At 51.8% G+C, this 27,898-nt stretch overlaps 10 protein-coding genes across 10 annotated transcripts; 3 read left to right on the top strand and 7 right to left on the bottom strand.

Moving 5' to 3' along the window:
- Nucleotides 1-819: 819 nt before the first annotated feature.
- Nucleotides 820-6,436, bottom strand: swr1 (putative SNF2 family helicase/ATPase (Swr1)). Its single transcript, XM_046090570.1, has one exon. The coding sequence runs from the start codon at nucleotides 6,237-6,239 to the stop codon at nucleotides 1,161-1,163; it is 5,079 nt and encodes a 1,692-aa protein (XP_045946545.1). The 5' UTR covers nucleotides 6,240-6,436; the 3' UTR covers nucleotides 820-1,160.
- A 319-nt stretch (nucleotides 6,437-6,755) lies between these two features.
- Nucleotides 6,756-7,403, top strand: LDX57_008845 (uncharacterized protein; the record flags this gene model as incomplete). Its single annotated transcript, XM_046090569.1, has 3 exons — nucleotides 6,756-6,884; nucleotides 6,964-7,275; nucleotides 7,374-7,403. The coding sequence occupies 3 exons, from the start codon at nucleotides 6,756-6,758 to the stop codon at nucleotides 7,401-7,403; spliced, it is 471 nt and encodes a 156-aa protein (XP_045946544.1).
- Nucleotides 7,404-8,295: 892 nt separating this feature from the next.
- LDX57_008844 (C2 domain protein) lies at nucleotides 8,296-12,594 on the top strand (the record flags this gene model as incomplete). The annotated part of the gene is made up of 5 exons (XM_046090568.1): nucleotides 8,296-10,196; nucleotides 10,257-10,442; nucleotides 10,502-10,973; nucleotides 11,048-11,635; nucleotides 11,704-12,594. The coding sequence occupies 5 exons, from the start codon at nucleotides 8,296-8,298 to the stop codon at nucleotides 12,592-12,594; spliced, it is 4,038 nt and encodes a 1,345-aa protein (XP_045946543.1).
- A 548-nt stretch (nucleotides 12,595-13,142) lies between these two features.
- LDX57_008843 (uncharacterized protein) lies at nucleotides 13,143-13,977 on the bottom strand (the record flags this gene model as incomplete). Its single annotated transcript, XM_046090567.1, has 4 exons — nucleotides 13,143-13,289; nucleotides 13,444-13,617; nucleotides 13,798-13,811; nucleotides 13,935-13,977. The coding sequence occupies 4 exons, from the start codon at nucleotides 13,975-13,977 to the stop codon at nucleotides 13,143-13,145; spliced, it is 378 nt and encodes a 125-aa protein (XP_045946542.1).
- A 473-nt stretch (nucleotides 13,978-14,450) lies between these two features.
- LDX57_008842 (uncharacterized protein) lies at nucleotides 14,451-16,205 on the bottom strand (the record flags this gene model as incomplete). The annotated part of the gene is made up of 2 exons (XM_046090566.1): nucleotides 14,451-15,836; nucleotides 16,056-16,205. 2 exons carry the CDS (start codon nucleotides 16,203-16,205, stop codon nucleotides 14,451-14,453), a joined length of 1,536 nt encoding a protein of 511 aa, XP_045946541.1.
- A 610-nt stretch (nucleotides 16,206-16,815) lies between these two features.
- On the bottom strand, nucleotides 16,816-17,298 carry LDX57_008841 (uncharacterized protein; the record flags this gene model as incomplete). Its single annotated transcript, XM_046090565.1, has 1 exon — nucleotides 16,816-17,298. The coding sequence occupies one exon, from the start codon at nucleotides 17,296-17,298 to the stop codon at nucleotides 16,816-16,818; it is 483 nt and encodes a 160-aa protein (XP_045946540.1).
- Nucleotides 17,299-20,008: 2,710 nt separating this feature from the next.
- Nucleotides 20,009-21,388, top strand: APT1 (adenine phosphoribosyltransferase APT1). Its single transcript, XM_046090564.1, has 2 exons — nucleotides 20,009-20,689; nucleotides 20,752-21,388. Exons 1-2 carry the CDS (start codon nucleotides 20,197-20,199, stop codon nucleotides 20,904-20,906), a joined length of 648 nt encoding a protein of 215 aa, XP_045946539.1. The 5' UTR covers nucleotides 20,009-20,196; the 3' UTR covers nucleotides 20,907-21,388.
- Nucleotides 21,389-21,450: 62 nt separating this feature from the next.
- Nucleotides 21,451-22,176, bottom strand: LDX57_008839 (gamma-glutamylcyclotransferase family protein; the record flags this gene model as incomplete). The annotated part of the gene is made up of 1 exon (XM_046090563.1): nucleotides 21,451-22,176. One exon carries the CDS (start codon nucleotides 22,174-22,176, stop codon nucleotides 21,451-21,453), a length of 726 nt encoding a protein of 241 aa, XP_045946538.1.
- A 635-nt stretch (nucleotides 22,177-22,811) lies between these two features.
- LDX57_008838 (glycoside hydrolase family 47 protein) lies at nucleotides 22,812-26,248 on the bottom strand (the record flags this gene model as incomplete). The annotated part of the gene is made up of 4 exons (XM_046090562.1): nucleotides 22,812-25,022; nucleotides 25,095-25,657; nucleotides 25,726-26,096; nucleotides 26,172-26,248. 4 exons carry the CDS (start codon nucleotides 26,246-26,248, stop codon nucleotides 22,812-22,814), a joined length of 3,222 nt encoding a protein of 1,073 aa, XP_045946537.1.
- A 573-nt stretch (nucleotides 26,249-26,821) lies between these two features.
- On the bottom strand, nucleotides 26,822-27,308 carry LDX57_008837 (uncharacterized protein; the record flags this gene model as incomplete). Its single annotated transcript, XM_046090561.1, has 2 exons — nucleotides 26,822-27,034; nucleotides 27,108-27,308. The coding sequence occupies 2 exons, from the start codon at nucleotides 27,306-27,308 to the stop codon at nucleotides 26,822-26,824; spliced, it is 414 nt and encodes a 137-aa protein (XP_045946536.1).
- Nucleotides 27,309-27,898: the final 590 nt, after the last annotated feature.

Below are 27,898 nucleotides of genomic sequence, written 5' to 3'. Positions count from 1 at the left end.
CACAGGTATATGTGGGTATGTTTCAAACGAAAGCTGTATAGTTGAACTTAAAATCTACTCTCCTTCTGCATAGGGAATGCTTTCCTAGACGCTGGGTTCCTCCCCCTAGTCCATAACCATCATAGTCTCTCCTTTACCAACCGACCATGTGGAGGGATTTTTTTTTTTTTTGCAACAAATCTAGACCTACTCCGTAGCAACTAGGAATCCAATTGGATTGAATCAGAACAGAGCCTGCGCTAGACTCCAACGTGCATTGTGGCGACTCACAAGATTCACGGAGGTACTCACTCACTCGGAAATCCAGATCCTTTTTGCAATCCAGTCCAATCCTAAATCTCAAATTAGCCTTTTTTCCTGTTCTGTCCGACTCCTCTGTACATTCCATGATCCCATCCCTGCACTGCACTACACCTCTATGGCCCCAGTCTAGTCTCGATCGGCGCGTCATATCCTTCCTCAATGGCAGACAAGCCAGCCAGACAGGGTCTCGGTCTCAGGCCCTGCCTGGTTTGCGGATGTTTCAGAAATTCTCATACATAGTACAAACTATGTTGATGTTTGAGAATTAAATGACATGGGGGCATTCTTTCTCGCTTATTTCCCATTTTTACTCTAGTTCCAGCTCGGTTTGGTGCTGTACTCCAGAGTACCTACATGTTGTGCGCTAGTCTTCCCAAGAGTCCGCCGTCTAAACTCTCCGGGGGAACAGATGAATCCTTTAAGGTAGACTTTCTTAGGTGTACGGAGTAAGGGTTGGGAATCGAGTTGAATCAAATGGAAGGGAAGAAACCGGGGAAAGAAGAGAAAAACTGATCGATCGGATTAATATGAAACTAATGAGAAGAGAAGCGCTCAGACCCCCTTTCCCCATCAGTCTAGACTTTAGACACAGAAAGAAAGACTGCACCAATACCGCCTTCTACATGTAAAGTCTCTTTCTTCCTTCTTCCTGATATGAACAGACGCCATTCCAACTCCAGACAAACCCCCTTTTTTGTGGCTCGTGAAGAGGGCAAACGCGCACACATACAAGCACAATAGAAATGACAGTGAAGAGAAGATGAGAAAAGGTAACACCGTGAGAGTAATAAAGCACAGATAAAATTACAGGGGACACTTCATGAGTCCGTCATTACCCGATTCCAACCCTAATTTCCTTAACGACGTCTCTTGTGAAGTCGATGCTCCTTGCCCTTCTTGGACTTCTTCTTGCTCTTGTCCACTGGCAACACAAGCGGTTCGTCCTTCATGTTCCATTCCATGAATCGTAGTAGATAATCATCAATATGACCCAGCTGGGGCTCGGTTTCGGCGATTTCGTCGACCCCTCCTTGCACATTCGGCGTCGTCGAGGATTGCGGCCCCGGAGTTCCGTCATCAGGGCCGGTGGCTAGCGGCGTGCCTGCCTGGGTCTGAGCGGGTGTGCTTTGCGAGACGCTGCGGTCCTCGAAATCGCCGTCGTCGGCATGCTCGAGTTCCTTTTGCGCATTCTTCGCCGCGTCGATATCCTCTCTGTCTTCGGCCTGCTCGAAAACCACCCGAGAGCCGCCGCCGCCGGAAACCCGATTGTCAAGCACACGATCCATAGCAGCGCTGGCCTCGTCCTGGCTCTCCAGGCCCTCCTGATGGCCGATCATGTGACGCATGTCTAGCTTGGTGAAGTAGTCCGTGGTAAATTCACCCTCTTGGATGACGACATCATCCAACATTCTCTTTTGGTTCGCTTTGCGGAGGATGTTGGATTCGATGGTGTACTCCGAGACGAAGCGATAAATATGCACGTCGCGCGTTTGCCCAATACGATGGCAACGGTCCTGGCACTGTTTGTCCATGGCCGGATTCCAGTCAAGATCGTAGAAAATCACGGTGTCAGCTCCCGTCAAGTTGATACCAAGACCACCAGACCGACTAGACAGAATAAAGGCGAGAATACGATTATCATTGTTGAATCGGTCAGTAAGGATCTGGCGCTGTTCGACTTTGGTGGTACCGTCCAACCGAAGATATCGGTGGCCATGAATGTTGAGGAACTGCTCCAAGATGTCAAGCATCTTAGTCATCTGGGTGAAAATCAACGCTCGGTGACCGCCAGCCTTCAGATCTCGCAGCAGCTTGTCGAGCCTCTGCAATTTACCACAGTCATACTGTAGCAACCTCTTGTCGGGGAAGGCGATAGAGAGGCGCATCTGGGCCTCGTGGAATGGGTCATAGGCCGGGAATCTCTCCTTCTTAGTGAGATGTCGAGTCTCAATTGGGGTCAAGGCCGCCTCGGTAATTCCGGAGGCAACTGCAGCCGGAGTGATGCAAGCATATCTCTGCACATAGCCATCCAGATTTTGCGCACGCTCTTCGACTGATAAGATCATGGATGCCAGGACGGAAGATCGGCTAGACAGCCAATCTGCCAACGAGTTCTTCCGGAGCGGGCCGTTCGAAGTTGGTCGCTGCTTGCTGTCCGCCGTGAGGAACTGAAGAAGACTGGTTCCGTATACCGGGCGACGGCCGTGGCGTTTGGATTCGAAGTACAGGCACCGTTCCAGCTCAGCCATCCTGACTTTTCTGCAGTCGTTCTCTAGGGCTTGGAGTGCAGACTGCACCGTAGACCCGTCGAAATCCATGTTCCAGTTGGTCCGATGATACTGACGCTCCCGGAGTGTATTAAATGGACCGTAAGCCATTAACCTCGTGCTATCATCTGCGAGTCTTCGAGATATGTCCTCTCTCGAGATCGGGACCAGGTTCAGGAAGTCCAAATCCAGCCTGTTGAGCGGGTGCTCATACAGCAATCTCCGGCGAACGAGAAGCTCTTTTATCTCGAACTCCGTGGCTACAGAGCGTGCCATTGCAAACGAAGTAGAGATAGGCCGTGTCTCAAAAAGGTCCGGGTGATTGCACACCTTTCGCAACTGCATCAAGCAGTTGATGATGGAAAGATAGTTCCCAGAGGCAAGGGTTTCTTTGGTCTGCGCCCGAGACATGAATCCGTCATACAGATAACGTTGGCGTTTCGAAAGCCTGCAATATACGACATGTTCGTATTTTCCGGGCATTTGTTTCTCAACGTCGGCTTTCAAACGGCGTAATATGTAAGGTCTCAGAACGGTATGGAGTTTGGTAACCACTTGCTTAGCCTCGTCATCCATCGTTTCTCGGCCATGCTCCAGGATCTGCTCCACCGGGCGCCGGAACCATTCAGAGAAGTTTCGTAGGTCAGCGAAACCCTCGATGCCAGCTTCGCCGCCATCCGAGGGCATCAAGAAAAATAACAAAGACCACAGTTCTGTTAGGTTATTTTGGAGAGGAGTACCGGTGAGGAGGAGCCGTGCGCGAGTGCGAAAAGTGAGAAGTGCTTGCCATCTCTGGGAACGGAAATTCTTGATATTGTGCGCTTCATCCAAGATCATGTAATGCCAGTTCCTTCTTTTCAAGACCTGTTGATCCTGGAGAACCAACTGGTAGGAGGTAATCAGCACGTTCCAATTAGTATCATCCATCCATCCCCTGCGCTTCTGACGGCGCTCCTCTTGGTTGCCATAGTAGGTCATGATTTTGAAACCCGGGCACCACTTCTTGAACTCCATTTCCCAGTTCAGGATCACACTGGTAGGAACAACGACCAGGTGCGGTCCCCATACCTCATGCTCTACGGCCAAGTGAGCAAGTAGAGCGATCGTTTGTATGGTTTTACCTAAACCCATCTCGTCGGCGAGGATACCATTGATATGGTTTGTGTAGAGGCCGGCGAGCCAGTCAAGTCCAAAGTGCTGATACTCTCGCAGGTTTCCGCGAAGTAGATGCGGCACCGGTGTCTTCAACCCTGGAGCTGGCGACTCGCTCGGCTGCCGGCCCTTTTCGGCTGCGGCGTCATATGAGGAGACTGACTCCGGTTCGGAAGGTTTGGTGGCAAGCGTTCCGGGGGATGCTTCACTAGAAGGCTCGCCACTATTGTAAGCATCAGGCTGGTCCGGATACATCTCCACCTGGGAGTCAGTATTGGTTTGAGTCGGTGCTTCGATGGCGGCTTCGCTCTCAGGAGGGTTACTCTCGCGAGGTGGGTTATCAATCATTTCAATTTCGTTGAGTTTGCCGTCGTCGGCGGGAGGGGCGTCGGCAGAGACAATGTCAGCGGAGGGAACATCGGCAGAGGGGACGTCGGCAGAAGGGGCGTCGTCAACAGGGGGATTCTCGGCGATGTCCATATCGTGGGGTGTGGAATCTCGATTGGCAGGTCCGTTAGGAACAAGAGAGACCTCATCAGGATCACTTGGCTCTTCGTCCTCGTCATCAACCGAAGCCATTTTCATGTCGCCTTCATAAAGACTCTCCAGGTTGTCATCCGCATCGTCAGAATCGCTTCGAGATTGATCGTCGTTTAAGGCTATATCTTTTGCAGAGAAAAAGCCGAACAAACCGGGCCCGTCATCCTCATGGGAGTCGGCATCATCCGAATCCCTATCCTCATCGGTCTCTCCCATGTCGTCGTCCATGTCTGTAGATGCCTCATCACTGTCGTCCATGAGCATAGGATCAACTTCATCCAGCTCGACAGGCTTGAGATCGACATCCTCTAAAGGTACTTCAGATTCAACTGCGTCAGGTGCGTGTGAGACACCGGCGCTATCTGACGGATCAGTTTCATCAGATTCCACAGACGCGCGGTCTGATACTTGATTGGCCTCTGAAAGGTTGGCATATTTCAAACGGAGTTCTTCGGCTGTCAAACCCTCGTCATCATCAACGTAGTTCCCTCCGTCGCTTTCAGAGTCCGTTGATGACATATTGCTTTCGTTGTCTTCATCGTCGGCTGAATCATCTGTCTCTGCTTCGTCGCCGTCGCTAGTATCAGGGGCATCGCTTCCGGTTTCGCCGAGGATTTCCATTCGTCGTTTTTCAAAGAGCATGGTGGATTGCTTGATGGCACGGTCTAAAGCCTGTTGGTCCTTGGCTTTCCGTTCTTCTTCCCAGTGGGCCAGGCGCATCCTGTCCACCTCTGCCCGAGTGAGATCGAACATTTTCTGAAGGTCCTTAGCCAACAGCTTGCGCTTCCCTCGTACCTCATCCTGCTGTTCTCGAAGAATGTCTTCAGGATCCTTGTTTCGCTTCCTCCAGGCATCGGCGCACCATTGCGCAAAAAGCCTTGCCGTGTGGCGATGACGTCTATGTTCCTGGTCAAGGAGTTTCTTAAAGTACAAAGCGTGCGCAACAAGATGGTCCTGGTGTGAATACTGTTGTGGTGGCTCTTCTTGTTGCTCCGGGAGATATGCAGAGCACACATCAGAACTCAAAGGGCCGCCCGGTTCGGCCGCTGCCGCGATTCGGCGCCTTTTCTGAGCCTCTTCATGCGCCCCCTCCGGTGTGAGTACTGTGTCATCCCGCGCTCGCCCATCATCGCTATCAAGCCACTCTCTAAACGATCCATATTTGCGAGGAGGTAAAACGTGAGACGGGTGTTGAATACCAATCGATGGCTTCTTGACCTTGATACGCAAGCGGGGAACTCGCTGGTGCGACTCGTCACCCTCTTCTCCTACCACAAGTCCTCCCACATTGTCGTTCGTTTCATCTGTCCCAATACCAAAACCGTTGAGTCCTCCATTTGGAAGCCGACGAGCGGAGTTTGGCGTACCAGAACTTTGGGATCTTGTTCGCGTGTGGGCTTGTTTTGATACTGGCGACTGTGATACGCGTGGCCGTCGAGTAGAGGCGCCCCGAACAGAGACGTTCCTCGGTGACCCAGTTCCAGTCGCGTTACCACCAAGAGCCTTCCCGTTCGTCTCGTGGTGTAAGGAAGATGCCGATAAGGGCGAAGACGCAGCTGCTTTGCCCCCACCGGCGATATTCTTACCGACCACTGACTTCTGGCCCGCTCGTGTTGGCCTTTTGTCGGACGGAGGCTGCAGCGCGGAGGGTACGGAGTTGACTCGAGAGGACTTGCGTCTGCCATCTTGGATGAAGGAGGTCGGGCCATCAACACCGGGTTTCTTCCATGGAGGCGACGCCGCGCGGGAGCTCGACCGTCGCGAGGTGGTCGAGTCCACAAGCTTTCGCTTCTTCGATGGCGGTCCTTCCGGGTGGTTGGTAACGGACTCGTCTTCTTTGGGCACCGGAGGAATCGAATCAATAGTCGCAGAATCGACGGGAAGATCGTGGATGGGGGGAGCGGACAGGGTTGTATCGGGATCGGGGGTCACGCGTGCATTTTGGTGGTGAAGGCCTTCGGAGCTGCCGTTTTGCATGTCTCGTAACGACGGAGGCAGGGGCCCTCTATTCAGCTGACCCCAGTTTTCCCAACGAGGACACGGTCAATATGGGAAAAATTGGCATCAACGTGTAGCTGTAACTGAGTGGAGGTGCCACAAAAGATTTGGCATAGTTATCGGCACTGTAGCGCGACTGGTGACGAAAAGAACGGGTGGACGGGCAGATAGCGTGGAGAGGTGGTTTTTTCCTTTTCCTGCCGTGACGGAGGAGCAACTACGAGCAACTACGGGGGGGGAGGACCCGACGTGTATGTAAGCGCGTCTGGCCTCAGGCAGTCAGGCACCCAGACAGACTGTCCGTGATTAGCTAATCCACATCCCCGTCATGGCCGCTTTGCACTTCATCCGCCGGTCCTGCCCTTTTTACCCTGTCGGTTGCTTCACTACCACCTCCCTCCATCCTAACCCTCTACTACCAAGGTTCGTTCCAATCCCTCCGTGCTGGCTCAATCCCGCCATATCGGTCTGTCGTGCTAATGGCTGGAAATATAGATGCTGTCTCAGCGGCTCTTGACCAGGCGCCTGCCTCAGGTCGCTGCCCGTTACGCCGTCCCCCGCGCCTCTTTCTCACATGTTCGCTCTCTTGCGGCTGCGGAGGTCAATGACCCCGATCCGTTGCAGGTATGATGCCTTCTTCCATGTACTTGCGGTCGATCCGCATTCCCCCGTGGGATTTGGACTCGTCTGACTCGTCCCGCAGAACAACAACTACGAGAACCCTCCCCGTGTGAAGCGTGCCTTCAGAGACCCCTATGGTGGCTGGTGGGATCAGCAGGAAAAGCGCAACTTCGGCGAGCCGGTCCACGAGGAGAACGAAATCCTTGGTGTCTTCAGTCCCGAGCAGTATACCCACGTCACCGCTCGCCGGGGCTTCTTCCACCTGGGAGTTTTTGTCGCAACCTTCTTGGGCTTCTGCGGCGTTGTGAGCTTCTACTATCCAGACAAGCCCAGCGCTCCCCGAACATTCCCCGACGGTCTGGAAAAGGAGCTTGGCGGACCCTATGCCGCTCCGGTGCGTTAATACCCTCTCTCTTGTTGAGGGAACCAATTTCGGATTGGATCCCTCCTCTGGTCCCGGACTATTGGCTAATGATCGATATGAATTTATAGGCTCGCAAGTCCGGTGAGGAATCTTGGTAATTGGGCGTTTAACTTCATGTTGTGTAAATGTAAATAAATACAGTACGATTTAGTCTTTCGGCGTCAATCGAAGGTCTGATATCAGGTCGATTCATTTGGGAAAAAGAGGGTAATTACCTCGTCAGCTACTTGACAACCACAGTGGATTCCAGATCTTTCGGTCTTTGTGCCATGCTTTCTTATACGAGGCAGAGGAAAACTGCGGGACACCAAGTTCAACCGATCCATTGCTCAATACGTCATGGAGCAGAGCAGGAAGCCGACACTCCTGTATCCTGTTCCTCGAGATATTCCTTTACGAGTGACAGTGGGCTTAGACATAGGAAATAGTAAAGAGTGAATTGTGGTCATCGGAGCCTGTAGAGGTCTTTACATCCTTTGATATTTATTTATATATTCTGCGTGCTCTGTCCAGTTACACAATCGATCCACCCGCAGAGAGAACAACAGACGACGTCAAAGAAAACTCGCGGATGATTATGGCCGACCTTGTCCATGTAATTTGCAGATGAATGCCAGAGTGTAACACTGACCATATCGCTTATTATTGGGGTTGTTTTGTTTCAGGTAACCAAAGCCCTTCGCGCAAACCAACCAAAACCCAACCCAACCCGCCCCTTTCTTCACTGCCAAACCGCCAGTCCAGCTTTCCGCAGCTCAAAGTTCCAACCCCCCTCCTCCTTCTTTCTCTCCCCTCCCCTCAACACAAAGACGCCTCCCCCCTCTGCGCCTCTTTGATTTTGCGGGTCAAGAGGAGCCTTGTAAGCAGTTAATTTATTGTCCACTCCCCCGGTGGTTTCTGCTCGATTCCTGAACTGTTTACCCATGGTGCCACGTCCCGCTCCTCCCCTCGTCCCGATCGCCGCAAAATCGAGATAGACACGTCCACTCCATGTCGACAGCTTCTAGTCAGTCCCGGGGCATTAATCGACGGATTAACAGCCTCCAGAATGACATTCGCCACTCGCGCAACCTTTCTGGCTCTCGCAGACGCCCCGTGAACTCCTCCACGGCCTACAATTATGCCCTCCGCGTGGCCTACCTCGCTCACCTCCTCCAACCTCGTATGCGCCGGGCTCAGACTGCGCCAACTCCCCAGCAGCGGCCCAAGAGAGCGACTACATTCCATGATCTTATGAGTGATTTCTCTCTGGTCCGCGACTCCAAGAGCACGAGAATCCCCCATGGCTTCATATCGGAACTGGAGAAACGGTTGACGGGGATCCTGACAAAGAAGGAAAAGAGGAAGGAGTATCAGGATCCGTTGGTTGTGAGGACTTTCGCTGCCTTCCTTAACGCCTTGAAAGACCAGTCATTCAAAAAACGCATGGAGAAGGACCGACGTGCGGAGGACCTGGTCTTGATCTTCTATTCGAACGCCACCAAGGAACTGAGCAAGGGCAAGGATCCGGATGATGATCACTGGAAATTCATGGTGGACCGACATGTCGCCCTTTTTGTCCGGCTGTTTGGGCTGATCTTGAAGAACAACGACTGGGCCAAAGATCGTCCGGAGCTGGCAAACCGACTGTCGGTTTTGGAGAACAAGCTTCTTTCTCAGGACCAGGATCTGGTAGAAACAAATGGCGCGTCGACCGTGGAGGTTTTGGCCCCCGTGAGCTATGATGTGAGGGACATGCACCTCGTGCAACACGTGGCGAGGATTTTCGACATGAGTACTACGCAGGTCCAATCTGACATCGATAAACACCGGGGCGTCTGGACGGCCCAGGCGGCCCTCAAAGACCTCAAGGCCTATCAGGCTCATTTGAACCTCAACACTCGGAAAACGTTATCAAAGGAGGATTTTGAGAACGAAGAGGCGTATGAGCATTGGAAAAAAAGCGAAGGCCCTGATCTGTCTCAGATGATGCTTGCCATCATGCAATCAAATCCTGAAATTGCTAAAAGCACACCTGGAAATAGTAACCTCGACCCAGCCCATGGGGAGCTATCGAGAACAAACACCGATAGACCGATTTCATATGTTATTGATCAGCCCATTGATCTTAGTTCGTTGTCGCTGAGCGAGGACGCTACCAATGAATCGGATGAGTCGGACACGTATACCTATATACCGCCAGACCCGCGTTCGATGTACAGATATATCCTGTCCCAAACATTGAGCCATGACCTTAGGGAACGCGACCTCGAAACTACATCCGAAGGCCCCTCGCACAAACTCCTCTCGAAACAGTCGTCGGAGTTCCTGAATGAAGTCTGCTTACGATGGCGGCTACCCAGTTTCTCTCGGATCGTCTTGTTCCTGGATGTCGCGCGATCAAAGTTCGTCGACAATGAGATGGATCTTGACACTCTGGATTCAGCATTTACATTTGTCAAGGAGACTCCGTCAGATGGTAAAAAGCGCAGCAGCTTCGTGGCTTCCGTGATGTTTGAACGGCACAAGTGGACAATCCATGATCTTCTATTGATGCAGCAAATACTGTCATCTCTGCACGAAGCTTTGCTGCGGGAGCTGTATGTCGTCATGATGGATTGTTTCGAGGCCAAACCTCGTCCGCTTGGCCCCGTAATGTACGTGCTGGAGAATCATATCCAGCTGGATCCCAATTACACTGAGGATTCAGAAGACATGGATCGTTTCTGCTCGTACGTGCAGGATGGACTTGCGCAAAAGGCGACGGAGAAGTACCAAGCACTTCTAGGGCAGGAAGTCCCCGTGGAGCAAGAGGCGTGGGAGCTAAACCATATCATTCAACTCTGTGATGCTATTGCGAAGCTAGGACAAAAGATCCGAAAGCGGTATCGACATAACCCAGAGATTATGGGGTAAGTACCTTTTCCTCGCTCCCTACAAACATATCGGCCATCAAAGCTAACAGAATGTAGGGTCAATCCCTACAGGACGCTGCTCTCGAATGTCCTCCCAATCTTTGCCGAAGACGCCCACGAAATGGTCGTTAGGATTCTCGAGCAGGAAAAGATTCGAGGCGAAGAAATCGCGATGGAGGATGGCTTTGACCTCTATAAGCAATTGACGTCTATTCGTGCTCTTTTCACAGAGGCGCTTCCAGAGTATGCCCGGCCTTTCTTTTCTACCTGCCCAAGTTCATTGCACTAACGCTAGGCTATAGCGTCCCATTCCCGTTCAAGGTGGAAGACTTGCTGGAAGATTTTGTGTGGCGATGGATTCACTTGACCGACCAGAAGGTTATGGACTGGGTCGAACAGGCGATCAGACAAGATGCGTTCACTGTGCGGGCTGACGATCCCACCTCCGACTTGGTCCCTGAAGATCACCGGCACAGCGTCTCCGTGATCGACATTTTCCGTTCATTCAACCAGGTGGTGGAACAGATGATCTCGCTCGAGTGGGATGATGACCTCCAGTACGCCAAGTTTATGACTGCGCTGTCCAAATCGATCGGAAAAGGAGTCTCAAGATACTGCGAAGCCTTGGAGCAAATGTTTGCCAAAGAAATGGACCGACTCTCTCCTGACCAGGAAGCCGCCATGAATCAGACAACCCAGGAGAAATTGATGCAAATTGCCAAGGAGGCCTGGGCAAGCAAAGAAAAGATTGAGCCTTTCCAATTCTTTCCGGAGGTAAGAACACTCGCGCAAGCAAGCACCTTTTACCCCGTGTATCGTGCGCAGACATGACTAACGATTGACCACAGTCCTTGGTGAAGCTCAACAATATTGAGTATGCGCTTTCTCAGTTCGACAAGCTTGAACATGAAATCAATGTCGATGGGTGTGCGGACGTTATAGCACAGCATGCCCCTCCGCAAGCCCAGCAGAAGATCCGCAGGTCGACCACATACGTTTTCACAATCAAGATCGTGGAAGCCGAGGACCTGAAGGCCTGCGATATGAACGGAGGCAGTGATCCATACGTCGTGTTGGCAGATGAATATCAGAAGCGCATTGCCAAGACTCGTATCATCTATAACAATCTGAACCCAAGATGGGATGACACCGTTGACATCACCACCCAGGGGCCACTGAACATTATTGCAACCATCTGGGATTGGGACGCAGTTGGGGATCATGACTACGTGGGTCGAACTTCCATTAAGCTGGACCCGGTGCATTTCAGTGATTTCCTGCCACGGGAGTACTGGCTGGACTTGGACACCCAAGGTCGTCTGCTTTTGCGGGTTAGCATGGAGGGCGAGCGCGACGACATTCAATTCTACTTTGGCAAATCGTTCCGCACGTTGAAGCGCACCGAGAGAGATATGACGCGCAAAATCACGGAGAAGGTAAGACTTTGAAGAACCCCCCTCGCTTGGATTGTAATCTGTTCGCTAACAGGAGCCCTCGTCTCTAGTTGTCTGCATACATTAGCCATTGCTTGTCGCGTCGAACCCTGAAATCTTTACTCTCTCAGAAGCTGAGTATATCCAGCGTCTCTAATTTCCTCAACCGAAACCGGGCGCAGTCTGCTACTACCATGCCATCCAATGTGGATGTGGAAAACGCCCTGACACCCCTCTTTGACTACTTTAACGACAACTTTGCCATCATGAACAAAACTCTCACTTCGGAAGCCATGAAGATGGTCATGGCTCGCTTGTGGAAGGAGGTGCTGAGCACCATTGAGAGTTTACTGGTGCCTCCTCTGTCCGACAAACCGTCGCACCAAAAGCCTCTTACAATGCAGGAAGTCGACATCGTCTCTCGCTGGCTCGTTCTCCTCCTGAACTTCTTCCATGCCATTGACGATGAAACCGGCGAAGCCAATGGTGTCTCGATCGATATCTTGAAGTCGCCCAAGTATCACGAGATCCAGACCCTGAACTTCTTCTATTTCGAGCCCACTGAAACTCTCATTCGGACGTCTGAGCGAATGGCCTCGGCGACCATCTCTCGTCAACAAGCCAGCAAAAACCGAGCGTCTGCCCCGCCCCATATTGGATCGAGCGGCACAGGCAGCGTTCTGGGTCTTCCCAGCCAACGACGAGCCAAGAGTATCATGCTCTCTCGGAACCTGGGCACCATGCGGAAGATGAAGGAGGAGAAGCGGCGCGAGGCCCAAGCGGAGCCCAACGACGATATGATTCTGCGTATTCTCCGCATGAGACCGGAGGCAGCGGGCTACCTGCGCGATCGAAGCCGTCAGAAAGAACGACTTGCAGCAGCCGCAGCGGCCGACGCCATTGTGAAGCAGAGTCTAATGACCGGGGGAGGACGAATGACGGGGACTCTGGGACGACGGTAAATCTTTGCATGAAAGTCCTTCCATGGAATATTGATGTTAATTGCTGCATTTTTCGCATCCCTTTATTTTATCTGTCTATTTGCTTTTCTTTTGCAAGTCTTGAATGTTTTCACCCTTTCCTTTTCTTGTCATGAAGCTGCGCGCGTCTGAGCATCGTTTGGCTATTCCGGTACTAGCATGATGATTCCCGATTCTGGTCTGCTCTTTGTTATTTGTCTCTGCGACGTTACGATTGTTCCTCGTGCCTGCCAGGTTGTATCCTACTAAGGATTTGCAGCGCTTAACCTATAATGAATTGTTTAATTAAGGAAAGATCTTCTCTCAGCCCTAAGTAAAAGCCGTAGCTTAGTTACAAGCCAGAACTTAGATTCTTTTCCTGAGAGTTGTCATTCCTATCAATCTACATCTTCAATATCATTTCATATAACTCTCCCACCTTCCTCAACCCTAGACAATTACCCAGCGAGATATACGGATGTATTCATGTATTCATTCGATTCGATCCAATTCATAGATATATAAACCTTTGATTTAGAGAAAAAAGACATTTACTGCAAAGCAATGCACTCAATCTCAACAGGGACACCCTTAGGCAGCTGAGCGACAGCAACGCAGCTGCGAGCGGGCTTGTGAGCGAAGAACTTCTCGTAGGTAGCGTTCATTTCAGCGAAGTTGGCCATGTCAGTGAGGAAGACCTATTCCGATAGCACGCGCCTCGTTAGTGACTGATCCATGACTATTCGTCTTCTTTCCCCATCCTCTCCCCCTCATCTTCATAAAGACAGATAGATAGAGAAAGAGCAACAGGATCAGGAATTGAAGATCGGGAAAGAATCAGATCAAACGTACATTGACCTTAACGATCTTCTCGACGCTCGAGCCGGCAGCCTCAACGATGGCCTTGATGTTGTTGCAGCAGGCCTGGGTCAACTCGCCAATGTTACCGGTGACAAGGTTTCCGGAGGCGTCGGCGGGGATCTGGCCGGAGATGAAGACCTGGCCGTTGGCGCGGACAGCCTGGGACTATAGATAGACGAGGTGGTCAATTGAGATGTTTTACTTTTGTGGTGATTGGCATGATATTGTCCCGGGGGAGGGGAAACTGTGACGTAACAGTTTGACATGGGGTTGTTTTCGTTGTAGGGGGATTCGATGGATGGAGTATTCAAGGGCATTTATTGTTCATTGACAGGAAGAACTCACGTAGGGACCGGCAGCTAGAGAGAACAGGTAGTTAGCATTTGAGAGTTGTTTGTTGGAGGGCAGTGGGGACCCGTGGGAATATTTGCGATCCATCCCGGTGAGCTCTGATGTCTGGAACCGGAGCTGGGTGAACTTACGAGGGCAGGCGCCGGAAGCAGTGACGGGAGTGAAGGCAGACATGGCGATGGGTTGCGTTGAGAAACGGCGAGGAGGAAGATGAGAGACGAGGATGGGAGAGAGGGAAGGAAGAGAAGATGAGGGGAGACGAGAAGAGAAGAGGGAACGACGAGGGGTGAATCGAAGCATGAGGGGAGTGGGGACGAGAGAGGGGCAAAGGAAGATAGGTACGTCCTCTAAGAACCAGAGCGAAGGCGAGCCTTAAAGACAGACCGGAGTCTGGACGACATTCCGCGGGAAAGTCGCCTGCCCGATTGGTCGCCCTCCCCCGACATCGGTGGAGCCGCGTTTTTCCGTTGATCAAGATTCAATTCGAAGGTAAAGAGTAGGTATATACAGGAGTTAAACTATGCAGATAGCTTTACAGATCATCAATCGTCATCATATGTGCAGGTCTGGACTGTCCTGAATAGAACCATATCCGAGGGATATCAATATGTATAGTGGTATAGTGTCATGCCATGCATGTCCACTGATCATGCTGGGTTATGACCTAGGCGGCCCAACTGCTGTAGAAACGCAGCTGTCTGGTCTGGCGAGAAGCCAAAAAACACCGGCCCGTTGAAAACAACGCTGGCCGTAGGGTTGCCGGAGGGGCCATGGAACTCTGGAGGTGCTTCATAGTCTTGTCCAGTAGTATCCTCCGGGGTGTCGTTGATGGGATCTGGGTTGCGAATAGTCTCAGTTTCCGGTGCCAAATGGTCCGCCGGGGGTGCTCCATGACCAAAGGGGCAGCGACCAGTTTTCGGGGCAGGTGGAGCAGCGTCTGCCGTGTCGTGAGACGGGCCTTGAAGCGGCGCTATAGAAGAGACATCCGCATCGGCGTTGTCAGAGGATTTGGGAGACGGATGGCTGAGAGAAGCTGGGACTGGAGCCGCTGGCGAATGTGGTCCTGCTGGCGCCGCAGGCAAGGGAATAGGAACAGGGATCCCCCAAGGTCTGCTAGGGGATTCTCCAACTCGAACCTCTCGTAGTGGGCGATCAAAGTGCCCTTTCCTCTCTTCTCCCTCCTCCTCTTCCTCTTTGATCGATGGTTGCATTTCCGATTTCAGGCCAACGTCCTCAGCCCATTTTTCCACTCGCTCAGCGGAGGAACTGGACGTTGGCCCGTCACTCTGCCCATTTCTCGGCAGGAATGCCTGGTGCTTAACGGACAGGCCCCGTATCATACTGATCAGATTACCATACTTTGCGTCTAACTGGCGCATGCTCGACGAGTCTTTCTGGTATCGTTGCACGCAGATGGCATGACTCCGAGGGATCTCGTGTTTATGTCTCTCGACATAATCGGCAACCTCCTCGGGACTATGCTGATCTAGAAACCTAATGGGACATCTTGAAACTTGGCATTGGGTAGTCGAGGATCTTGCGGAGGGCGTGTGAACAGATTGTTTATCCTTCTGCTCAGCTTTTATGGGGTCCAGGTCTTCGTGTCCGCAAGCATCATTGGGGACATTCGAGCGATCCTCGACCCCGTTCGATACTCCATTCTCAGAGGTCTTATTGCGAGATTTGGCAAACGGGCAGCGTAAACTGCCCTTCATGCCACGCGTTGTAAAGTCCTTTTCCAAGGGACGGGGGGCACCAGCTCGAGTAGCAACGACACATTGGTTGAGGTCAGACATCAGCCCACCTTCTTGCGAAGGTACGACGGTCTGGTAGCAAGCCAGCCCATCCGTAATGGCCGACAGAGCCTGTTCTCCTACGTTTCCAGACTCTGCGAGTGATTTTACTACAGCCTGAGGATTCGAGGGTTCCTTCTGAGTGTGATCATATTCGGTATAACGACCGAGGATCTTCTCCGAAACGATTTTGGTATGGGTATCCGGCCCATCGGGGAGTCGATCTGCGAGTTTCATATACTTTAAGAGTGTAAATGTTAGCATGCGTCATCAAAGATTGCATGAAGCCAGAACAATTTGTGTAGGGAAGTCTCAGTCAGATAATACATGACATGTCCGTCACCGACACTATAAAAAAGCGCCTCCTGATCTAGAGCTAATCAAATTTTCTCATCATGAGAGACTTTGGGGGAAGAGCCCGGGGATAGGCAGACAAAAACAGAAGTGGGTGGCAATTACCTCGTTGTTGGCATATTTCAGCCTTTGCTGCAAGCTCTTCTCCTTGCAGCTGAGTTGCTGGGCAGTTAGCAGAAGAGCTTCGAAAGCTCGGGCTAATGTTTGTAGCGAGTGATCGGTCTGCATGTCAGCAGCCACAGGTGCAGGAGACATGATGCGATCAAGCAATAATGTTACAAATGGAGATAAATATCACATCTGCTGGGCTTCGCAAGCACTTCTGCTCTGGGCAGAAGCACAGATGGAAGGGCATGGGGTGTGAGATGAACGGGAAGCAGGGGAAAGAGAAAGGGAAGAAATCGGGCGGAAGATCGTTGCCTGAAGATATGGCGAGATCCGGAGCTAAGCTAAGCGAGATGGTCCGTGCATGCCACGTGATGCTTTGCCTGCCTGCGCCTGTCTAGTAGTACATACAGTTCACGGATTAACACCTTCGTATGCTAATAGAATGTATCGATATCCTCATGGTCTTCCATCTGGCTGATAGATCCCCACCGGTCATTCCCGGTGTATGGCTCCCTCATCATGCTAGCAATATGTCTTCCTCTCATTACCTCCCATCAAGAATGTAATAAAACAATGCAAATTGACTTTTGATCCGGAGTACTAAGACCCAACAATGCCTGGAAATATACTTATCAGTGGTTGTCCATTTTCTCAATTTGGCCGATCAGAATGCTTACGTGTGAGCAGGAACTTTTATGTGAACAAAGAACTCTCTTTCAATTCTGCTGCTGAATGCATCCCGCGAGTGGACGCCGAGCTACTTAGTTCCATTGATATGGGAGGAGTCGTGAAGGTGTTTTGCGACAGGGGAGGATGGCGGGGCCAGCAGAGGCTCAGGCGAATCGTTGGCGCTGGTTGAATAGAATCGTCCGCGCACAGGTGGAATGTTTTCCTGATTATGTTGTTGAGCAGCAGTGGTCTGGAAAGGTGCTTCAATTGGTATCCCAGCCATCGCAAGGGATTCGACTGACTCTTCCGCTTCGGGACAGTCTACACCCTGCTCACTTTTATCCTCATGAATCACCTCCAAGCCATTGGTGTGCGGCGACTGGGTATCATCGACCTTCAGTTCTTGGTCAACTGAATCGATGCAGCGCGCGCTCAATTCGGGGTTGTTGGCGAGTTCCTCGTTCAAGCGCTCTGCGAGCTTAGGCATCGAGTGTTGAAGAAGACGGTGCAGCTCTCCTTCCTCCCAGATTTGCTGGTACTCAGGCTCGGGGCTTCCGGGGGGCGGGTTCATTGCGATGACGTGACACTTAAGTTTGTATTGCCTAATCAATGCGTTGAAAGAACTGTGATGGATGATAAAATGATGTGATGATGAGACGATGGATGAGGCAGAGAGAGGGAAGAGGGTGAAGTGTTGTGGAGGAAGACCCCATCGCTACAATGGTCACTACGCCTACCCTGAATTTGCTCATGTGCAGTAACACCTGGACGTATTGAATGCAATGGTCAATACGGTTCCAGTCTGTGCATCGTTGAAGATAAGGATCATTGACTTTTCTATGGGCTCTATCATATTGAACCCCGATTTGACGGTATCCTCTGGAAGAATATATGCTTCTAGTCCACCTTAGCCCTGCCCTCTATCTGGAGACAGCTTCTTTAGTGTTAATTGCTATATGCGTTTTATCGCCGCAATTCTTTTATCAAAGCGCTCCATGAGGGTGTATGTTTACTTCTTAAATAGGTGTATTGCCTCCCAAGTGATGATACTTGTTGAGGGAACTAACAGCAATAGCATAGCTCGATGCTCGGTTTCCTAGCAGGACAATGCAAGATACTAGTTCATCCTTGCTCTTCATGCCTGAACCTGCCTACGTGCTACATTTTTGATAACTAAAACAAGTTTCTAGTAACAGGTCAGCAATTGCAATGATCTATTTAGTTTCTCGATTACCCTATATGATCCAAAGACATAGCCACATTGGTATCAGAGACAGCATCTAGTTCATATTATTGGCGAATCAAGCATGCAGCTAGTGAGACGTATTTACGTTGTTTCTTTCATAGGCCGAAGGACTACAAGCCACCAACTTCCCCTGTTAAGCGCAGCTAGGACGACTGTCCTATCTCGTAGGATACATGGAGAGCGTTTGCCCTCAAGGTATCGAGACATCTCCCTCAGAATGTCGAGACTAGACAATGCTGCCAGCCCATAAATAGACATGGAACATGGATGGCAAGACATGGGCCCTGAATCATGCGTACTACACTGATCAAGTACTAACCCTAACTCAGTACCCTGAAGGCGCGTACGAAAGCTAATGATCTCCACGGTTGAAGCGGAGAATCTGCGTCCTCCCTTTATTCTTTTGACATTCTTTCTATATCCTTCAATTCCATCCGATTCTGGATCTAGTCTGCGATAAATTACGTTGCGCCTATCTCCTCAATGGCGATGAGCGACCCATGCCATCCGGAACCCAGCGCGACAGGGAAGCAGCACCTCGGGGAGGCACGGTCTGCGTTATGCATGCGGACTGGAGGGACGGTGCTGCAGGAGGCTGCAGGTCGGATGCAGGAGTGGGGAGACAAGCTAGGTGTCGCCGGGTCTTCCTCGTCCCTATTAGTCGGATGGTCTGTTCCGTATGGGGTCATGATGCATAAGGGTCGGGCATGGAGTCCAGGTCGATCGCAAGGGGTAATATATTCAGCACAGGATTTGCCATCGAGAATGACCGGGTAAATCGTGATCACAGACTCCGGGGGGCATTGGAGGCCGCAGCTGAAGGGGGGATTATTCCGGGAAGATAATCCCATGCACCGGAGCATTCTAGGCCGGATTCTTTCGGATATGCAGGTTGAGTGGAGATACAAAGGGAATCGTGCCTGGATCCTGCCGACACATCTTCAACGTACTTTTTGTATTTTTGTCATCGTCTTTTTGTTCCAAGTTATTCTTGATTTGAATTTAATTTCAAATGTTTCGACCGTCCGTTCAGGGTCGGGCCACTGTTCCCGAAAACTGACCATATAGACGTGTCTTCCAAAAATGTTCGGCCATTACTAAAAGAGGGCGGGGAGATCCTGGAATACCCCCAGGTAGCACCCGTCCCAGCGTGTCACAAAGTCCGAGAACAGACAAAGGGTCGTATACGTATGAAGTGTCCAGACTGCGTACACCGACAAAGGGACACTGGCAAATCATGGACATCCACGGTGTCCACTCAACTTACACGGTATCACCACTGACTCACGGTGCGTTGTCGCTCTGGTTGGAGAGTTGCCATTTGCCGCGGCGGACGACCAGGATGCGACGGTGGGCAGACCCAGGAGGATTGCCAAATCAACTCCACCGAGGACGAAAGGCCGCCGGCCGTCGAACGGACGATCGGGGGTGGCTTTGTTGATCCATGCCACTAACAGGGTGCAGATGGCGTCGTGCTATTTCTTACACGCTAAGCAGAGAAAATAATCAGTCACGGCCGAGTAGTCTTAGCCTGCGGTAACCTTTCTAGCCTCTCTAGCGTGTAATGGGCACAGGAGAATGGAAAATGCAGGATGGAGGGAGGGGTAGAAGTAGGGTAGTCAGTATATTGTACTCCGTAGGGCTAGTGGTGCAGTAATTATGTACTCTGCGTATTCCGTACTGAGCGCCAGGTAGGTAGTAGTAAGAAGCAAGTACAGTGTAGGTGGATAGTACGAAGTACAAAGTAGATGCAACGGGAAGAATTGAAGGATTCCCGGAGGATGATTGAGGAAGAAGAAATGGAAGGATTCTAGACTCTCCGCTGGCAAAGAAGGAAGGAGGGGTTGTTCGTAAGGAATACCCCGCCATACAGACTGGTAGGGAGGACTTACTGACCGCCGTTCCTCAGGCGGTGTAAGAGTGGTGTATTGTCCCATCCACGGACCCCTCCTTCTTCTACTTTCTGCCTCTTTTTATTATTATTATTTTTTTTTATTTCATTTTGATTTTTTTTTTTTCTTAATTTTTTTTTTTTACAACCCCTCTACCCAACCCTCAAACCCTCTAACCCTCTAACCTCTAGCACCGTCTTTCATTCTTACCCCCCTCCGCTTATCACGTCCTTTTTCTACTATTTTTACCTTTTGCTATCTTCTGCAACCCCTCACCTTACTTTCCTCTCTCTCCTTTTTTCTTCTCTTCTCTCCCCTCTCCTCTTCCATCATGTCCCAATCCACCTCCAGCCAGACCACTCAAACTCCCGATGCCGCCGCCCAAGTCGCCGGACAGTCCTCCCCCCATGCCTCCAGCACCGCCGAACTCGCCAATCTTAAAGTAAAATTGCGCTCTGCTCTGCGCCAGTTCCCCGACTTCCCCTCCCCCGGTATCCTCTTCGAAGATATCCTGCCTATCTTCGCCGACCCCTCGCTGCACGAGGCCCTCCTCCGCTCTCTGGAGCTTCACATCCGCGAGGCCCATGCTGGTCAGAAGCCCGACGTTATCGTCGGCCTCGACGCCCGTGGCTTCCTCTTCGGCCCTAGCCTGGCCTTGCGACTTGGCGCCAGCTTCGTCCCCGTGCGCAAGCAGGGCAAGCTCCCCGGTCCCTGCCAGACCCAGGCCTACGAGAAGGAATATGGCCAGGATTTCTTCCAGATGCAGGCTGATGCCATCAAGCCGGGTCAGAAGGTGATTGTTGTGGACGATATCATTGCCACCGGTACGTGTCTTCCCTCGTATATGTATATATAGTTTGATCAAGGCTAACGGGATACTCAACAGGCGGTTCGGCTTGGGCTGCGGGTGAGCTGATCAACAAATTGGGCGGCGACCTCATGGGCTTCATCTTCATCCTCGAGCTTGAGTTCTTGAAGGGCCGGGATAAGCTTCCTGCTCCCGTTTACACCCTGCTTTCCGGCCAGGAGAGCAAGAACTAAACCCGATAATACCAAAATAATGCCTGTTATTTCCTTTGTTGTGTGACGAATTCGATTTGCATAGCTTGCCGGCGGGCTTGGTTACCACCAAACAGAAAAAAAGAACGAACAATCTTGGAATTCGCTTGCTCGGGTCCCTTCCCTCGCCCGCAGATGCCTTCAGCTTTTGTTTCGGCCATTTTGAGCGGCACCACCTCTCAATCATGAATTGGGCTGCATCCTGCAGCGGATAGTCTGCATGCTCTATGCATGCATGGGAGCCGTTCAAGCGACGGGCTCCCCCTTGGGCGTTCGGGTCCTCCCTTCATGTCTGGATGAAACACCAGATCTGATTGGATCGCCGGTCTACATCCTATGAGCTTGATATATGGCATTGGAACACTTGTGAATTTGCATGTCTGCCGAGAGTCATCGGTATTCCTTGTTTGTTCTGTCTATCTTTCCTGAGTACCTCTATAGACTTGATTGAATACACCATCGTAATTCATCTCGAACCTCACGTAAACCCTCCCTCTGGTCTCTAGAACAGCCATACCTTCACCCTCTAATTCGGCGGGATAAACTTCCTCATCACCTCGTCCGCCCACTCCTTCGGGAACCCTATAGTCTCGGCCTCGCGCATCGCCCGATTCATTCTCGGAACATACTCCTCCTTCGGCTTATCCACCACCACGCCCACCTCATCCACATACACCAACACCCTCGTCGTCGACGCATCCCCATCACCCACCCACCTCCTCCTCTCCTCCTCCCCAACCAACCACCTCGTCACCCCAGCATCCACATACCACTTATTATAAGACCCACGTCCCTGCTCCCTCGGCCTCACCCCGACAGGCACCTTCCCCGTCTGCCCGGATGCCGGACGCTCCGTATCCACCCCCTCATACCCATCCAGGAGTATCTCATCCGCCTCATCCATCTCATACAACACCCCGTACACGGTATCCTCGGGCCCCGAGACCGGCACCTCGTCCCCGGAATCGATTTGTCGGTCGACCCGCAGCCCTCGCGGCGGGATCACATTCGCGTACCCGTATTGGCAGATCAGCCAGCGCCAGTGGTCGAGACGGGCGATGGCGACTGGCCGCGACGAGAGGTCCGGGTTGTGCGTGCAGCGCATGCGCATCTGTGTGAACGAGAGGTTCGAGCCGTAGGCGAAGTAGAGGGCTCGGGGTTTTGGTGTGGGCGCGGGGGGAGGGTCTGTGGTTATGGTGATGGTTGTGGAGGGCGCGGTGGTGCTGGAGGAGCGGGGGTCTTGTTCGTGCATTTTTTCTTTTCTTTCCTTTTCTTCTTCTCTTCGTTTTTTTTTTCCTGGGTAGATCTGATGTTGTGTAGGTGTGAGGTGCGAAAAAGGGATTGAGGATATAGAATGAGAGGAGAGGAGAGGGGGATATGGAAGTAAGAAGAAGATGAAAGCGGAGGGGAGGGGAGACGCTGGAAATGGACTTCCGTATTGGGTCTTAGTGTGGGTATTAGATATTACTTAGGTTGGTATGGCGCTTCACGTGGAGTCTCGTGCCCCCGCCTTGGCTTTCTTATCGATAAAGACTGCCTTCACTTACCTAGTTTACTCCGGGTTACCTTAGGATATGTCACGGAGTACTTCCCTGGGCTGCATTGGAACTACGGGTTGCATTCCGCTGGATTTATCAGTGTCTGACTTTAACCAAGAGAGGAAATGGCTTGATATTCATCCGCTTACACCTGCGACGGCTTCACTAGATCTTCCCTAAAGCTTCACTTCTATCCCAAACAGCGCCTGGGACATTGGCTCAATTTCCAATAGAATGGCGTCATATCCCGGCTCAATGAGCACGCAGGAATTGATTTAATTATATGCAATGCTCTATCCAATTACAACTATACGGATGAAACGCCCCACAGTAATACTAATCTACTTATTTAAATGACGTACAAATTATTGATCGGAATGCCTTGCGACCGCACCGTATATCGTCGCTTAATGCCGATGCCCGTCGAACGACGGAGCAATTCATAAGTTTCATCGCCTCCGCCGACCATCAACATGCTGATTAAATGGCGCCGCGGTGTCCCCCCGGCAGTCATCTGGGCCTCGTCAAGGTAGGGCCGGGCAAGGAAGGGTCCTGCGCGGATGGCGGCCAAGGTGTTGGGGGATTTGGACTCGGAAGCCTCGTCGTCCGGCGGCTGCTCGTCAGACGAGACCACGATGACGAGCTTCAGGGCGCGGCGCGAGGGTGGATATGCGGCAATATTCTGCAGCTTTTGCGAAAAGCTGCACCCGCCGCGCTTGATCACCAGCACTTGGTGAGTTTGCGCGACCTCCCGCGGGATGCGCTGATCGCAGAGCTCGTCGGCGAAGTAGATCGTAGACCAGGTGAGACGGTTCTTAGACGGATCGCCTGTGATCGAAAAGGTAGTTGCATCTCCCACTTCCGGGAGAGGAGCGGACCCCAATCCAGAGGAGACCGCGGCCGGTAAGGCCAGTCGCAGCGACGGTTGTTTCGGGGACGATGACCAGGACAGGTGCGTCTGAGGCTCGTCGCGAATCAAAGCAGACACCGAATTCATCAGAGAAGACAGTACAGTCCTCATACTCGGGGAAGAAGGGTCTAGGTAGCCGAGCTTTCCGTCAGTGGAGGACTCGTGAATGATGGGGTTTTGGCCATTTTCTGCCGCAGCCGGTTCTTGATGATCATCTGAATCGTTTCGTCGACGGACGGTTTCTGGGATAACGTCAATGACGATGTCAATCATTGAGGAGTCACGCATGCGGGTGAAGTTCGGATCGGTGGGATCCAGGACATCGAACGTGATCTCTCGCGAAAGGAATACCTTCTCATCTTTTCCAAGTGGCACGTTGTTGATCACCTGGATCCGGAACTCGTCCTCCGCCGGGTTCTCCGGCGCATCTTGGGAGGGCACGTCTTGCACCATGCTTAACCGCAGTCCGCCGATAGCCTTGATGAGAATTCCCTCCCGAATCCGTTCCAAGGAGTTCGATCCCAGGACCATGCCCGGGATGCTGGGGAATGAAATATCCAGTGTGGGACGAACAGTCATGGGAGAGCTCGTCGCATTAAACGGGACGAGTTCAGGGGGCAAGGTCCACGGGAAGAAGGTATAATTAGTGGGGGAGGATAGATCAGACATTGACACGCTTGGGTGGTCCTTCGCATGGTCCAAGAGAGGCCCTTCCGCCGAACCTCGATGTGGCATCAGGTGTAACCGGGCCAAAGTCGCGGCGTGAAAGACATCGGGCCGCGCTGCTGTTGAGGATAAGCCGAAGGTTGGGGGCAAGGGTGCTGACTGACAAACAGAGTCCTTGTGCTGCGGCTGCGGTTGTTGCTGCTTCCGGGCTTGAGGACGTTGCGCTCCTGTCGTGCTCTTGGGTATAATGAGAGGATGTCCTTCGGTCGAGAAGACGAACGGCTGATCCAGGTTGTTCAAAGGGTGTGCCGGATCATAGAGCAAGTACATATACTTAGTAGTTTCTCCCAGGAAGAAGCTCTCCATCCTGTCGCTCAGCTCGCCATTGCGGACGTCTTGAAGACCCGCCCAGCCGCACTTTGTCCAGCATCGTCTTTTGAGGTCCCGCAGAACCATTTCGCCGACGTGCAAATACCACGGGTCCTTTGTGGCTTGGTAGAGGTAATAAGTGGATTCGACAAATTCCGGACGGCCGCCGTACCATCCGAGATTCCCTTCGACATTGCCTGTGACAACATTCCACCTCTCCGGGAGGCCAGAGAAACGATTCCAAACGGCTGTCGGCAGAAGGTGGATTCCAATCGCCTCATCGAGCTCTCCTGCCAACGTCAGAAGTCCCGGGTAAAAGGCGCTCAGGCTATCGATCCAAAACGCTCGTGTGGCGCCAGTAAAGACATCCCCTTGGATGAGGTGCGGGTGTTGATAGCCCTCTCCTCGGTACAAGTGACGTTTGATCGCCGCGTGGGACTCGTGCCACACTTGCAGAAAAGCATCTGCAGAGTGTTCATACTCTGTCAGAGGGCCGAAATGATGGTCGAACGCATGCCACGGACTGTCTAGGTCGTGTGGGGGTCGATCGCCCGAGGACAGTAGGACATATGATTTGAAAGCGTATTCGAAAAAGCTGTCAATGCCAGCACCAATCTGCGAAAATTCAAGGTTAAGTTAATTCTTGTCGCGAGCCCCATGTGCGCTTCCAACCAAAGGACAACCTACCCCGGTAAAAGAGTGAACCCATCTGCCCGATTCGGCGTCAATCCCCGAGCCAATCAATCCAATTTCACTTCTTCTCTCCCACACTGCCCAAAAGGCCCTCTTGGCCAACTCCTCGTATCGGCCGTCTCCCGTGAGCCTGCTCAAGACAGTAAATTCGAGGACTAGACTGCCAGCGCCGGCGCTGCAAGTTTCTGTGATTTCGGGCGGAGATGATTGTCGTTTCTTCTGGCAGGACTTCACGTTGGGATGGTGACATGATTCAACATTCAAGGGCGAATTTGCGTAGAATGGCTGTCGTTGTACTCCATAACGTAGATTTACCCGGGGGTAGGGAAGGCCGGTATCCGTGTAGAATGCTGGAAGAATGCGGTTCGCCAGATCCGAGGCAAGTCGCAAAAATTGACCATCATAGACAAACCCATTCTCCCACTCTATCCCGCGGCTGCCCTCCGGAAAATCGGATTTATTCCAAGCTTTCGCGTAATGCGCTTCTGTCTCCGGCGGATTGTACCCGGCAATAGGAAGATCGCCTACGGCAAAGAGATGCGCACTGAGTAGACCACCTGGATTTGAGAAACAGCGATGTGAGCAGGCAGCCAACAACACAGCCAGTCGCCAAGGGATCTCGTACCTAGTCCACGAATGACGGTCTCAAAAACCTGGACTTTGCTGTCCCGATCGAACCCCCTCCCCCTTTCACCCTGTCCAGCAGGGCCGTCCGACCCGTCGCCGTACAGCCGAACAAAGTCCTTCATTCCATCCTGAAAATATCCCCACGCGCGTTTTCCATCGTCGTCACTGGAAGACAGGATCGCAAGCGACGAGAGACTGTCAATCAGAGTTAGGGAGTAATTTCCCAGCACATCGTTCAGCTCGGCGTGTCCTGGATTATCTCGGTCGCGAACCAATGGACGGCAGGAGAGGGGACGTAATTCATCTTCCGGGAAAGCATGTTCGATGTAGTTCTCAAATCCGTGGTAGAACATATGCTGTGTTTCTTTCCTGCAAGCACCAACCGCGTCCGATCCGTCAGCTTCGAATTGAAAAGAGTCACACGCAAAAGCGCAAAGTACCCACCTGAGCTCATGGATCTTTTCTGTCCTCATCCCCTGGGCCAGGGACAGCCATAGCGACAAAAGCAAGACCCAGGTCATCGTCCATGCTGAGCGAAATTCAAACATTGGGGACCAGCAACATCTCGAGCGCATTACCGCAGTAATGGAACGACTGTATATAACATGGGAGCGTGGTAAATCCCCAAGCGTTATAGCAAGCTTTGTTGGGGGGAAGGAAGTGGTCTCATGGAGGGTTCAGTCAATGACCGGTTGGTGGTAGCAGCTGGTGCCGCACGTGAGAGTGTTTGGGGGAAGTGACGGGCCAGATATGCTGCTACTCCGCGGGGAGTCCACCAATTGGCACCCTCAACTATATATCTTCTGTATGTATGTTTCCTTCTGTACACTACCACAGATTCAATAAAATCATGCTCAAATAAATTGAGTCAAAATTCTACATATTGACAGATAATATACATGACTCGCTGCTAATGCAAAGCTAATACGTCCATATAACGCCCGCTTCAATCACATAGGTGTAAAATCGAATCAAAAGGGAGAAAAAGAAAAAGGATATCTTAAAAAGTAGTCAAGAAACTCCGGAACAGATAATGCGAAAATGTTTCCCAGACTTCGGCCGAAACAAAAATGCCGAGTTGGATATGATGATTGTTAACGATGCTCAGGTTCTTCGGGTATGTTCCAATGTGAGAACGACCGCGGCTGTGCTTCAACGACATAGTCAATGCCATTGTCAGATGTATAGCTAGGCGGCCGTGGGGTAGCTTTGCCATTAGCTGATTGCTCCGCTCGGCTCATGCGCTTCTTCATCGGATGCGCTTCCTGATCGACTCGCTGCCAGTATAGTAGATCGGGATTGATTCTCTGTATTCTTCAATTAGCACTTTGATCGATTGTTGATCACATGGATCATCGAACGTCGGGAATCGGCACTTACCACGCTGCTTCTCCAGAGTCCATATGCTGGAGGAGGTACGGTAACCTTCTCCCGACTGGGGCCCTGGCTTTCGGTCAAAGCCTCCTCGTCGTTGGCAAGAACAACAGGAATAGGACGTTCCGGCTGCGCGTAGCCGGTAGGTCCAGATCTACTCGGGATGCGATTGGTAGCGAGCGTTCTCGGATCTCGTAAGACCACCATGATAAAGCGGATCAAGGAATGACATAAGACAATGGCGAGAATCAGAATCATGAAGACCAAAAGAATATGTAGTTCACGGCCCAGATTTGAGTGGGAAACGGCAAATGCAAGATCTGCAAGGCTGGTTAGTACTCAGATTCCATGGGCATTCTTGACAGGCAGGCCTTACATAGAGCGAGAATAAAGATAAGGAAGACGGCGGACGTGATTAGTGTAATGAGCTTTCTCCTGGGACCTTTCTCTTTAAGCAAAGATGTGCATGACCGCGGACGATAACTGCGGTGCCCCGACGCATGCCGCTGCGATTCGGCATGCGACCCTAGCCCCGATCTATCGCTCAACTGGGTTCCTTCTGTCGTCGACTGCGGATCAATTTGGACATACGAACTTCTCGTCGCAAAGGCGGATGCTATACCGTTGGCTGCTGATCGAGGGAATGTAAGTCTCCTTGATTGCCGACTATTTCGATGCGTAGTCCGATCGCTGGGAATCTGGTCCCCGGTGTCGGGACGATTGCTGAGATTGTTGGAGGATGGAGGCTGTTCTTCATGGTGGCGCTCCCTTTGAGAATGCTCATTTGCATTGATTCC

The sequence above is a fragment of the Aspergillus melleus genome (assembly GCF_016097325.1).
Source record: "Aspergillus melleus strain CBS 546.65 chromosome Unknown contig5, whole genome shotgun sequence".
NCBI lineage: Eukaryota > Fungi > Ascomycota > Eurotiomycetes > Eurotiales > Aspergillaceae > Aspergillus > Aspergillus melleus.
Note: the sequence above shows the minus strand (reverse complement) of the source record. Positions and strands in the feature narration are given on the sequence as shown.

What these genes read in the sequence shown, in the direction of transcription:
- swr1 (XM_046090570.1), bottom strand. Translation starts at nt 6,239, where the DNA reads ATGCAAAACGGCAGCTCCGAAGGCCTTCACCACCAAAATGCACGCGTG.
- APT1 (XM_046090564.1), top strand. Translation starts at nt 20,197, where the DNA reads ATGTCCCAATCCACCTCCAGCCAGACCACTCAAACTCCCGATGCCGCC. An exon ending in GGACGATATCATTGCCACCG is followed by an intron (nt 20,690 to 20,751) that starts GTACGTGTCTTC and finishes GATACTCAACAG; the next exon opens with GCGGTTCGGCTTGGGCTGCG.